Source organism: Leuciscus leuciscus (assembly GCF_965113295.1).
Source record: "Leuciscus leuciscus genome assembly, chromosome: 2".
In the NCBI taxonomy this organism is placed as follows: Eukaryota; Metazoa; Chordata; class Actinopteri; order Cypriniformes; family Leuciscidae; genus Leuciscus; species Leuciscus leuciscus.
The window spans coordinates 44155311-44168511 of record NC_138726.1 but is presented as its reverse complement, the minus strand read 5'-3'; the positions used below and the strand labels follow the sequence as shown (position 1 = coordinate 44168511).

At 38.3% G+C, this 13201-nt stretch overlaps 2 protein-coding genes across 3 annotated transcripts; both read right to left on the bottom strand.

Moving 5' to 3' along the window:
• Window positions 1-22: 22 nt before the first annotated feature.
• Window positions 23-2225, bottom strand: LOC309492763 (BPTF-associated chromatin complex component 1). Its single transcript, XM_082161779.1, has 5 exons — window positions 2033-2225; window positions 1710-1804; window positions 783-1003; window positions 531-635; window positions 23-387 (listed from the first exon to the last, which is right to left on the bottom strand). The coding sequence occupies exons 1-5, from the start codon at window positions 2051-2053 to the stop codon at window positions 323-325; spliced, it is 507 nt and encodes a 168-aa protein (XP_082017905.1). The 5' UTR covers window positions 2054-2225; the 3' UTR covers window positions 23-322.
• A 600-nt stretch (window positions 2226-2825) lies between these two features.
• ache (acetylcholinesterase (Yt blood group)) lies at window positions 2826-12758 on the bottom strand. 2 transcript variants are annotated; one of them, XM_082161774.1, is made up of 5 exons: window positions 12422-12758; window positions 7085-8562; window positions 6665-6857; window positions 6330-6508; window positions 2826-5574 (listed from the first exon to the last, which is right to left on the bottom strand). In XM_082161774.1, exons 2-5 carry the CDS (start codon window positions 8493-8495, stop codon window positions 5453-5455), a joined length of 1905 nt encoding a protein of 634 aa, XP_082017900.1. In that variant the 5' UTR covers window positions 8496-8562; window positions 12422-12758; the 3' UTR covers window positions 2826-5452. The 2 variants fall into 2 exon arrangements, with proteins under 2 accessions (XP_082017900.1, XP_082017901.1); XM_082161775.1 differs by lacking the exon at window positions 12422-12758 and adding an exon at window positions 11709-12392.
• Between the last annotated feature and the right edge of the window lie 443 nt (window positions 12759-13201).

Sequence of the window (13201 nt, the reverse complement as noted above, 5' to 3'; positions counted from 1 at the left end):
ACACTTTCCCCACAAAACAAAGTACGGGTCATAATGTTTTATTGGAATGGTTAAAAAAATATATACACAATAATGCCTTTACAGTAACTTATTTTAAAATGAGGCATTTTGGACCAAGAACATTAATATGCATTAAGCAATATTTGTTAGCATCTTTCAATTTTACACTGATAAAATATGCCTACCTTCACTATTAACTTAGAAATGAGTCTTTTACTGGAAAAAGAAACCTTTTCACCAGATTAAGAAAATGCAAGTTTCTTGCTCCTTTACTGAAGTAAAAATATTTGTTCAATTTCCTGATAGTATGTTGCAGAAGATTTCAACGGGATAACAACGGCAAGTCACTGGAATTCATGATGAGACTGGAGTCAAGATTTAGACTATCTGCAAGGGAAAAAAAATGTTTTTACCGTAAGAAACAGGAACAAAGGAAATAACAGACTATGTGGAAAAACATGAATAGCACAATATAAGTAATTTAAATATATACATGAGAAAATTCTAAATATTGAGGAACAGTCTCTTACCTTGATCAAAATTGAGCTTTTTAGATGTGGAACTATCACCCAACCCCTCGATATCTACCAGATCGCTGTTGGCATCAGAGTCATTCAGTGCACTCAGAGTGACATCTGAGGGAAAATTATAGGAATGCATTAGTTATATTTTACTATATTCAAATTGCTTAAATCAGTCGAAGTGAAAGTAGTATTTAAAAAAAAAAAAATGTACGTGTAAAAATGAAATGCAACACAAATGAGTGCATTAAGGATGCTCACCTGCTGTTTTTGATGACTTAATGCTAGATGCACCTGTGGTTGGGCGCTGTAAACCTGCAGTCACCACAACCTGAGATGTTGGCACAGCGATGACTTTAGGTGGGGCTGGGGGAGCCATAGAAACTGGCACCTTTTTCATACTCTTCTTTGGTGAATCAGTGGATAAAGGAATTCCACCATCCTCATAAATCTTCCTCTTGACAGTTGTCTTCACTTGTGGCCTTGTGTTTAGAAAATGTCTAATTAATTACTGACAAAACTTTGTATGGCCTACAAACACAAATATAAAACATTACAACTTTTTCAGAATCTTCTTTTGGCTTTTATTGAATTTCCACAAGGAATGGGAATCTAGAAAATAGCAATCCTCTCTAGATTTAAGGAAAATGTTAACTGCAAATTAAAAAGTGCAAATTTCACCTGCATTTGAGGAAGACACATTTTATAGACTCTAACCCATAGTAAAACATAACAAGAGACATATGCCAAAATGGTGAGAAGGGTGTCTTTACATTGTGTTTTTGTATGGAAAAGTGTTCAAGCTACTTCAGACTCTGTGTGTATCCACCTAAGTTAGCTCTCCCAGTAAACGGCAACAGAAGTTACAAGGCCCATAATATCATTGAAAACAATACTTTATCTTGTCCATGACATCTTGGAGCAGTTGCAAGCTACAAACTAAGTGGGATAATATTAAAAAGTAGATAAGGAGCATTGTCAACTTTTGAGGGATCATTGGGAAATTCAAAAATAAAATAAGACAAAATATAGGTAAAATTATTCATGTACATTTTTTCCATGTACGGGCCATATCCATTACACAAAGTAACGTTACACGTTCTCTAAAAAAATGAGTAAATGTACCAAAAGACTAATGCATTGTGTGTATAATAAAGGACCCCACGGTGAATAGAGTGTCTCACTCACCCTGCTGGACTAATATCGGCCACTGGATGCAGCTGCATGGTTAACTCTCCCAGTTTTGTGAAAGCAGCTCCGGCTGCAGAAAAGATCTCACCAACCTAAATACGTAAAGCAAGAAGTAAATACTGTACCGAATGTTTATGAAACCGTGTATGTTTTCAGAAACGGACATATGGTTGATAGTTAGCATGCTAGCAATTAATAGCTTCATTAACAAACCAAGACAAAAAATAAAATACGACGAAGCAGTTAATATGGACGTACACTATCAAGACAAACGTTTAATCTTTCTTTATGTACCATATTTATAAACCCATTCAAGTTACCTTGGTAGAGGCTGAAGTCATTGTTTAGATTTAACTACAACTGAGGACTGCGGTTTAGAAATGTTAGGAGAAAGCTAGCTAACTTGGGAACCAATGACTGGCATAAACTAATATGATACTTATTCTTCAACTATTTACATTATGAAACAATAATAAAAGCATTTTTAACTAAACGGGTAGCATAAGTGCGCCATAAAGATGACACTGTGATTCAATGGTGCTTATTGGTCTAAATTACAGCCTTCGGTTGTTATTGGTCAACACCAGAAAGGTACTCAAGACATTCAAAGCTGCGTTCAAACTGCGCAATTAGTTCGCGATTTCTCTAAATGTCCCCCGCCCCCAAATTAAATGTTAATTTCGCTCTGTATTCATACATACAGCTGATCTAGACCTAGTTTTTATATGTATTGGTCCACAATTATGTCAACGTATTATGGAGGAAGTGATACGTTTGCTGTTGTCTCAGATGAAACCGTTGCTGCTTTTTTCGTCATTGTGATCATCACCGAGATGACAACGCTTAAAACGAATTTATTATTTTGTATGTTGTGCTACAAATGGCTACAATACATGGAACATTTGTCCAGGAATTACATAATTAAAAATATTAATAAATATTTTAATATAGTTAATATGTTAAAGATACAATTACTAAGTTTATTAAAAGAAAGTTTTGTCGGGCCCGTACAATGTATAATCTTGCGTATGCTGCCCTCTGGTGCACAAAACAGTCAACTACTAGAATTCACGTTCAGAATCATTTTAGAGAAGAATCACACAGACAAGCAGCTTTCCTTTAAATCAATAACTGTTTATTGTGGTTGCGTTGGAAAGCTTCTGATATGGTGCCCAAAGAGGGTGGATATGACAAATAACATCATGCGTAGGATTTGCACAATGCTGTCACTATACATGTTTGGCACTAATTTGACACGACAGGCGATATCTGGATCAAATAAAAAAAAAATTAAAAAAAGAACAGTAACAGTGATTTCTATTATTATATAAATGTTGTCAAAGTGCAATAAATGCAGAACACATGCTTGTTTAGCTATGTGCATTGTTCTACATATATTTGGGGTAGAATAATAGGAATTTACAATATAATATTTATAGATAACATTTTCTCTTTGTGATGAAATTAAGAGGCAGGTTTCCTCAACCAATTTACTTGAGAACTGCCTTAATAATATACGACATTAGGAAACTTATAAAGCCAAGCTAATGCAAATTAGCCAAACAATAACATTAAGAACTGAAGAAAAATATTTGCAAGATAGCATATGGCACTTTATATTGCTTTGAAGAAACAGCTGATTTATAAACAGTTACAATACTTATGATCATTGCTGTCAATTCATGACCACTGTTTTTATCAGTCAAGTCTGTGACATTACATGAGTATCAAAGCATTCAAATAAATATATTCCATTTTAAGTGTATTTTGTTATTGCTAACATCAATATCTATCTCTGGGCTATTATAATGTTTTTATAGCTATAAATGTGTAATATTATAAACAGACATCAGCACTAATATTATCAGAGAGGATAACAGTCAATTTTAAAAGCACATAATACAGAGGAGGAGGGGTCTAAGGCATGCACAGGGGGATTTCATGGAGTGGAAGAGATAGGTGGAAAAGAGCAGCTGTCATTCAGACCCATAAACAAACAAATTATTTGATAGCTAGTACAACATATTATTTTCATTTTAAATGGCATTGTTTAAAGCTAATCTACATATTCCAGTCATATTCAGAGGTTAAATGCTTAATGTCACCCTATCGTTTTGTGTGCTGAAGACCTGCTGTCTCATCACAGCACTCAGGCAGATCCCTTCCACAGTGTTAACAAAATGCTAGATGAATGGTACTAGATATATACTCTAGATTTAGTAAAAACAGACTGACGGGAAGTCAATGAGACAGGCATAGGCTAGCATTCACAAATTCAGCATGTTCACATGTATATGCCAGTGTATATTATGATAGAATGATTGACCATGATACATTCACACAGTAAAATACAAAATAATGTTTGATCCAAATTCACAGGCAAAATTCAATATGTACGTATGCAATTCCACACTCTTAATAAATACACAAAAAAATAAAACATTTTCTCTTATTTAAGCTAACTAAAAACTTTGAGTTCTTTTGATATTTGATGCAATCATGCAAATAATTTACTTAAATAAAAAAATACACCAAATATTACAATAAATATAGAACATGACAGGAGTGGATTTTGTAACCCTGTATTCTTGTTTGTCCTTACAGCTTCCCTTTGCCTGTGTTTCCCTTCATCATCCTCCCACTGCATCAAAAGGGCTGGAGTTAAGATGGCTGACACAGCGGGCTGTCATTTCAAATGAGCACTAAGTAAATTACTCTCCCTCCATTATCGTAATGAGAAGCCTTTCCCATCGAGAGAGGGAGACAGCAAGGGGGAAAAAATGATATTGACCCTTTGGCACACAGACAACATTAGTCTTACTCGCCAAGCCCTCTTCCTCCATCCAAGATAAAATACTCAAACATACAATGCCCGTATGAAATTTGAACTAAGAAGAGGTGAAATACACAGACATGTATACTGTCCTATGTAGTTGGTATATGGTAAACACAGACTTTCTCTCTCTCACACACACACACAGACACACACACACACACACACGAAGAGTCATGCTGTGGGCACTAGACTACATGCAATATAAGTAGCAATCAAAATAAAAATAGGTTTTAAATATTAGTACATTAACACTCAGACTCGCCCACACAGAAACTGTTCCGTACAGTTAAACAACATACATGAAATTAAATGGCTCCTGATTCCAGCATGAAGTATTAGTATATTGAGTTGGACCACAGTCAGAAAGCAGACAGCAGGATAAAGTAGCACATGAATTACTGAGTAGATGTGGTAGATACATTATGGAGATACATGTATGGTGAATCAACCTATATAATTTAAGCCAATAAGAACACAAGATATAAAACAAGAAAATTATTTTAAAAAATTGGGATCCTGAGGACCAGTGTAAATGAGGGTTTCTAGGTTCCAATGGAACAGACATGCACGCTCACTGTTCAGAGGTAATATAACTATAACATTTTTTTCTGATACATACATTTGATGACCGTAGCGCTTGATAATCTCTAATAGCATCCTCTCTTTATATATATATATATTCACATAATATAATTGAGTGATAAGTATAATATTCTACACAGGGAGGAACAAAACTGCACTAAAGTGCAACATTCACAAATTCACTCTCATGCCTACTCAGAGACTGTAATCAACGAAAAAGCTTTGGCAACCTTTGCTGTTCTGAAAAGAGACTATTAAGGGTTATGGTCATCAGTTTTCCCTTTCTTTGATCTGCACTTTCTTACATTAACACCAGATTTATCTAGAGATCTGTGCAGCGCTCCTGCTTGCTGTAATGGTCGAACTGGCTCTTCCAGTGCATCATGTAAGAGCTCCAGCGATGGAACTCCACTTTCCACTGTCGCTCAACATCATCAATGTTTTCTGGGTAAGAAATATGGGAAAAAATGAGGAAAACAACAGCATGAGCTTTTACAGAAAGGCAAGAGAAAAAAGTTGAGGGAATGATGATTTTAAGAATGGCAGAAAAGAGGAATATTTCTGTACAGAGAGCTGTAGAAACTAAGTAATCCATTACTACTTAACTACTCAACAGTAATGAATCACTATAAAGGTCCCACCCATTTAACAAAGAATTTGGCAACAGCCCCCACAGGAGAATTTATAACTTACGAATCTAAGTTACTATGGACAGGCCTGCACAATCCTCCCTGCCCCCACCCACGAGCAAGTGTTTAATTGCTTTACATTCTGGTTCACTTCCAGTGTAATAGTTGGCACAGGACATTTGTTTAGATTCTGAGCAAAACAGATACACTAGCACAGACAAGGCATTTCCTTGAGAAACAAAGTGGATAGTTTATATTATGGCTGTACTTTGTTCAGACTTCAAATATGTTAATAAAAAATGTAAGAGAGAGGAAAACTAGATAGAAAAAGTCAACCTAACACATTTTCTTTTGTAAGATGATTAAATCTTACTGTTATGCAGACTCCCTCTACTAAACAACAATAAATTCCACTGACCCATTCCATAAAACACAAACCTGCAGTTTCTCATCTTTACTAAAACTAAACTCTAAGAAAATGACCTACAGTATCTCTGTAGATCTTCCATGTTTAAAGATATAAGATAATATAATTGCATGACAGAGGAATATACTGGTTGGGTTTGTTACCTGTGATGTTAAGCAGGCGAGGCAGGAAGCCATTCCACAGAGCACAAACCTGTGTTCTTAGACCCCTTTGCACCTTCAGTGGCTCTGTGTTCAAGCTCACATGCTTTTGCTCAGTAGCTGTAAATTGAGGCCACCGCTTCCGACTGTCTAGGGTGTTATCGGTGTTAATGTTGGGATTACTTCATGGAGACAGAAAAAATAATGTAGGGAGTTAACCTTCCAGGCAACAATACAAAACATTACACAACTATTAGATAAATCGAACCTTTTCTGAAAAAGCATGAAGACAAATCTTTCATGGGCACCGACTCTTTAGCTATTTTGCCATCTCTTACCCGGTGCGAGCGAAGTTTGCCCAGTATTTCATCATTCGTCGACTGAGTTTCTCTTCCTCTGCTGTGTAATTGAGTCGTTTTTCTAATGGCAGGCCAAACACAAACTCAATCTCATAACCATGGATTACGCCCATCCACTTAGGCCAGGCCAGGTTTGAAGCTTGATGGTCAAACAGGTAAAGGTACACAGCACCTAAGAACAAAAAGAAGGGGTATAGATTGAGAGAAACTGGTATTGCACAATTTCATATTAAAGATACACTCTGTTAATGTCCGTGTTGCTCTATCTTCATCTCATCGGTCTTGGATTTTATAATGACATCTGTCGGACTCGGCAATGACGCATTAAGTTTATTAACTGTTCATGCTTCACTCCGGTGTGTTTTACACTGTTATTCTTTACCACTATAATGACCTTACCATGTGAGTTGCCACTGTTGTAGCCTGTTTGTCCTGAGTTTCCCCAGCCTGGTGTCCCTGGAGCTGCGGCTCCCGACTGGGTATGGAGGCCAGTGTGCTGGGCGTAAGTCTTTGCAAAATGCTGCAGAGGACAGATGACATTTTGATCTCCTACAATATCATCCATGGCATCTCGATTCTTTTGGGGGTTGTTCTCATCCATCCAGTCAGTGTACTGAAGGATAACTGCATCCAAGCCAATCTCATTAGCATGGGGAACGCTCATCTTCACGCCTTCAAGGAATTCTTCTCGAGATATCAAACTCTCATTGTCTTTACTGAATCCCGGTGCACCGTAAAGCAAGAAGTAAGATCCCTCATCCTGATTTACACCCAGCATGATCTGAGTGTATTTAAAGTTCCCTGAGCTAATCATGGCATCTGGGGTGTCGGGAAGGAAAACACCATCTATGACAGGGACAAAGGAAAAGCGGAACAAGCTGCTATAGGGGAGCACTTGCCACTCCTGATCAATTAGTTCCTCTGGTTGTTTGTTCCTCAGGCAGTCAACCAGCTCAGTATCGTTACCCTCGGTGCAGCCAACGAGTTTGCCCAACGAGGTGGCCCTCCGACGGGCCTCATCAAAACTAATGGTAGCCCAGGGTGTATTAGGAACACCGCTCTGCATTATGGCACGTGTGAATAACGGGCGGCTGTCTGGTGACAGAACATGCATGCCAACTGATGCTCCTCCAGCACTTTCTCCAAAAATGGTGACCTGTTTTGGGTTACCGCCGAAGAAGTGGATGTTTTCTTGGATCCATTGGAGGGCCAACCTCTGGTCAAAGAGACCCACATTTCCTGGTGCTTCTGATGAGCCATTGAGGGCAAGGAATCCAAAAGCTCCAACACGATAGTTCATAGACACAACCACTACCTTTTCAGTGTATGCCAAGTACCGGCCATCATAGACATCAAGAGAGGAGGAGCCACTATAGAAGCCTCCACCATATATCCAGACCATTACTGTGAGGTTCTGTGGCCTAGCGGTAGGAGGTACCCACACATTAAGGTACAGGCAGTCCTCGCTCATCATTCTGTTGGGGTTCCACATCTCAATACCTGGAAAGCCTGGGTAAGAGGTGTCTACGAACTGATAGCAGGCATTTGGGTAGTCTCTAGCATCGAAGACACCATTCCAGGGCTTTTTGGGCTCTGCTTTCTTGAAACGCCTCTTCCCCAGCGGAGGTTCAGCATACGGGATGCCCAAGAAAGCAATCACATGACTCCGGTCTGGAACAGGCAAGCGTACACCCTGCACATGGCCCAGCCTTGTTGCTACTACGAGGTCAGATTCACTCTGTGCGAGACAGTAGTTGAAAAGGAACATGAGGAGCACAGTGGGCAGAAGGAAAATGTCTGAGGTCTTCATGGTGATTTTCTTTTGTTCGCTGGGAAACTACTGGGATCTCACTGTTCTGAGCCAAGGTCAGTATGACCTGTGGATGAAAGACAAAAGTTACAAAACTGAGGCAACAAAACAGATTTGCGATCCATTCAATTTCATCCTATGCATGTAAATGCTGAAAAACAGAGAAACAAGCTCATTCAAAGAAAATTTCCCCAAGAATAAATTTCAATATCTGCGAATTTTGCATAGCAAAAAAAATACAGGCTTCTTGATAGAATTCAATGTACATTTAAAATTTGCATACTTAAAGTCTATTGTGACTGAATGAACACTGAATGGGCCAAGCAGGCTAAAACAAAAAAGGGACTGATCCATAGATAAATTCAGAGTCTGCTCTAATTAGGTTTCATGCTCACTTTCTAGGACCCACAAACACACCTGTGAGGTGAATGTTTATGTTTTACACGTTGCCTGGTTGCTATGCTGACTGGATTAGTTTTGGGGTCACAGTTAGGGATAGAAGCACATGAATTTGACTGCAGCTGTGTAAGTGTCAGTTTAAACAAGGCTATTTTTGTTCCCCCAGCCTCCTTTGCCTGTGTGGGGTTCTATTTTTGAGGGTGTTACTTCTCTCTATCAGTCCATCTGCCTCTCTGTCTTTCCAACCCTTTCTATTTTACAAGCACCCTACACAAAGCATCACTTACTGTAAGTGTTCTCAGCAACCCAACCTTTACACAATTAAAGAGGCCGTTTGCCCAAAAATGACAATTCACTCACCCTGATGTTGTTAACAAGCCTATGACTTTCTTTCTTCTGTGTAACACAAAAGAAGATATTTCGGAATTTTTTTGTTTTTTTCCCCCATACAATGAACTTTCATTGTATGGAAAAACATTTGAAACATTCTTACAAATATTTTCTTTTGTGTTCTGCGAAATAATGAAATAGAGGCTTTCAAAGGCACCATCCATGGATTATTAGGATCAAAGATATCTTAATAAGGAATTGGTGCCAAATGCATTAAACTGGACTGCTCATTACATAATCTCTTGGCTGTTTCAGAGAAACCGATCTTAAAATAACAAGTAAGATTATATTGGAATCAATAGTGAAAAGAGGCTTGGGGGACTGCAATGCAATTCATCAGTCCCAGCGTCTCAATGGATTTATTAATATCTTAAAAGACAGCTGCATGCCGGAAATGGGGGGCAAGGGTAGCTATAAGTGGGGATCGCGGATAGACGCAGAGGGGGGAGAGGCTGCCGGGACTCAAATTAGATCCTGGAATCCATGTATGAAGTTCACTGGGGGGTTTGCTTTCAGCTTGGGATTACACGTTGTTGTGCACACCATCATGTCATTAGACATACAGCTATCTTTCTATGTCTAACTTTCCACAATTCTTTCGTATGAGGAAGACTGACAGTCTGTCTTTTTCAATTTAACGGGAAACTTTAATGCTAAGCCATTAGGCATATATCTGTCCCTTTCTCTTTCTTTGCATGTGTCACAATCACTGCCAGCAAACCTTAATCTATCTCAGGTTGAGCACTGTTGCCATGGAAATTAAGAGCCTGCACTACTCATTGCATCCTCACTTATTTGTCCAGTCGGTCTGTACTTGGTTTCATAATTTTTTCCATCTCTAAGACTGTTGCTTGCTTCATGTGTGAAGGAAGGGGTGAATTAAGCCATTAATATCCTCAAAAAGAGCCATGTGTTAATTTTGTAAAGACCACAAGTAGGTCCAACGACTGCCATAAAGCGCAGAATAGAATAAACGTGATTAGTTCGAATTCACTTCTCACTATCAGTGGAAGCAAAGATTTTGACCGAATTAATACCACCAGAAAACCTAAGTGACGCTCTATTTGTGTTGTCAGTTCGTGGTACCCACAGTGGTATGACCAATAGGCCAAAACATTTCAAAACTGACAGTTTGATGAGCGCCACTGAGATCGATGGAATTTTCCGTTTCGTGGTCTGTCCATCTAATATTTCATGAGAGAGTGCTCAGCAGTGAACACGTGCCCATGCATACACGCGTGTGCTCATGCTGTCCAGAAGCCAACTGCAGACATGCTAATATTACAATTACAACCACAATATTTTAAGCTTTCAAAACAATCCCCCAGTTGATGAGGTAGTGTCCATGCTACAATAGAATATTAACGTTAATTGCCCTTCTCTGAAGCAGTTTTACGACTATAATTAACTTTTCCCAGCGGAGCACAGCTTCTGAAGTCTAAAAGCTTATCATAACTGCATCAACATCTGAGTCAGAAGTCTCTATGTAATTGAGAGACCAAGTGGGTCATTCTTGTAATGCAGTATATTTTGAGCTATCTAACTTAAATTAATATGCCTGTGTTGTAGGTAGCAGACTTTCAGAAATGTACTCTGTTCAAATCAAGAAAACCGTTCAATTATCACTATAAGGTTTTTTTTGTTGTTGCAACTGAGCACAGAAAAAAGGTACAGTTAAGTGTTTTATCAAGGAGGGATTTGAGTTAGCTTACATGAGGATGTCATCACCAGTAATTTAATTTTGAACCATTTTAGGAAAATGTCACTGAAACATTTCATCAATATCTACCTGGAGGATGATGTCATCATAGCTTGGCTTTTGATAGATAAAGGGAAACAACAGAAGACTAACATGGTGGAAAGTTATATTGAGGACACATACAGAAAAACAATTATGAAAAAATATTTCCAAGAAAATGGTTTTGTTTGAAATATTTTAATTAGAAAAAGGAAACATCTGGAATATTTCTTAAACTGCAGTGTACAACATGAAAAAATGGTAACACCCACGCAAAAATAGATAAAATTCCTTGAAATCCATCCCTATGGCCACATAATTGTGATAGGTCTACATAATTGTGGCGAAAAAAAAAGCTATCTAACTAATAGGCTGTTATCTCTACACATTGGGAGTGTATATAAAAATAAAAATACATTGGGAGTGTATTACGACATATAATGCATAGGCTACATGGAGATCAGCACAGCAGTAAAAACCCAAATCATTCAAATAAGTGTAAAAAAACAACAACAAAAAACGATTAGGCTATACCCGTAATAAACACAATGAACCCATTCATTTAACCCTGACATGAAAGCTATGAGAGGGAAATCCGACAACATTTTATAATTCCAATCGCCGTGTTTTGCGGTGAACTTCAATAAACAGAAATCACAGACACGCACGTAAACAGCCTTACGTACCAGAAAGATTCAAAGCAAACGAGCGATCGGATGACGCTCTAGTTGAATTGGTTTAAAAAAAGAAGAGAAAAAAAAAGGTTAGAAGTAGACAGGTGCTGAAGGTAAACAAGACTTGCTATCAGGGAACCAGGATCTCCGAAGTGCGCGTGCGCCACTGTATTTCTCTAGCATGTCTAATTTCATCCATTCTTCAGCGCCACAAATATGACCATTAAAGGCACGAGCAATGCTTTTCGGTTTGCTTACTTGTTTATAAATATATTTTCTTCGCAATGACCATAATTTTAGCGGCACATTTTGTCTGGAATTATCCTGGTTTCGCGTAGCCTACTGTAAAACAGAAATTAAAGTCAGTGCTTCATATAACACTTATGCAATAATCGGTGTGGCCTTCAAAATGACATAAAATAATCAACGCCGTTAAACGTCACTATATTCCTAATTAAAACCCCTACAAACCGATCACTATTCATGACTGTACAACAAAAACAACAACGATATTATATAAACAAAACTGCCTTATTGCAAACTGAATCGAAATGTAAGTATGCCCAGAGTAGCTAGAACCCTGACGTTAAATTCTGATCTCATCTTCTATATATTTTATTATTTTTACACAATGTAGACTGTTGGACTAGTCAACTGAAGAACATATGAAGTGCCCGAGTAAAAGCTACAGAAGCCGCAAAGATGACTTAATTATTGTAGGCTACCTGGTGATTCCAGTTCACAAGCCGGCTTTGCTTCAGCGCCTCTGCCCTGGGCTCTTCCGCTCCTCTGCTTGTCCTTGAATGAAGAAAGCCAGAATTGCTGCCGTGCCGTAGGGCGATAAGCAAAAGCAGGACAACTCGGCTAGGGGTAGCGTGAAGAGAGTGAATTATAGTGTCGCCTGTCTGATTTTAACGCTGGATCAAGCCTCTGACGGAACTAGGAGAACAGTCGCACTGCACTGCTGTGTCGGTAGGGGGAGACTCATTATAATAAGCAAAATCGACTTAAAAAAACCCAAACAAACCATAGAGTTCTCGCGAGACGATGCACCACTGCTGTTCGCCCTCAACCACCCAGTTTTAAAGTGCCTGTGCTGTGTGTATAGGGTGCGTCGTTTGCACAGGCGTCAGCATTAAGTGCACTTGTCAGGTCCACTGTATTTCTTGTTGTGTATCGCCGAGAAAATGAATGCACAGTGTGCAATATTTAATACATGGGGTATTTTTGATAATTATCACAAAGATTCTTTCTCTAATAATAATACCCCCAAAATAGATTAAAACAGGCCTACAACTCAAAAAAAAAAAAAATAAATAAATCTTTGCATACTGCACGTAACAATGCAGGATTAGTTTCTGTTTGAATACGGCAGATCTGTCTAAATAACCAGCTATAGTCTAAAATGCATAGGCTATCATGGCATTACAACATCATACCATAGCTCTCTTTCCAAAAGATAAGCATGCTACATATGTTTGTCTATCTATATTTGATTCTACGTT

Excerpts from the sequence above, each read along its gene's own strand:
- LOC309492763 (XM_082161779.1), bottom strand. The coding sequence starts at position 2,053 with ATGACTTCAGCCTCTACCAAG. Across the intron at positions 1,805-2,032 it reads TGACTTCAGCCTCTACCAAG|GTTGGTGAGATCTTTTCTGC; the intron begins GTAACTTGAATG and ends TTACGTATTTAG. Across the intron at positions 388-530 it reads AAAGCTCAATTTTGATCAAG|ATAGTCTAAATCTTGACTCC; the intron begins GTAAGAGACTGT and ends TTTCCCTTGCAG.
- ache (XM_082161774.1), bottom strand. The coding sequence starts at position 8,495 with ATGAAGACCTCAGACATTTTCCTTCTGCCCACTGTGCTCCTCATGTTC. Across the intron at positions 6,858-7,084 it reads CAACAGTGGCAACTCACATG|GTGCTGTGTACCTTTACCTG; the intron begins GTAAGGTCATTA and ends TTTTGTTCTTAG. Across the intron at positions 5,575-6,329 it reads TCGCCTGCTTAACATCACAG|AAAACATTGATGATGTTGAG; the intron begins GTAACAAACCCA and ends TTTCTTACCCAG.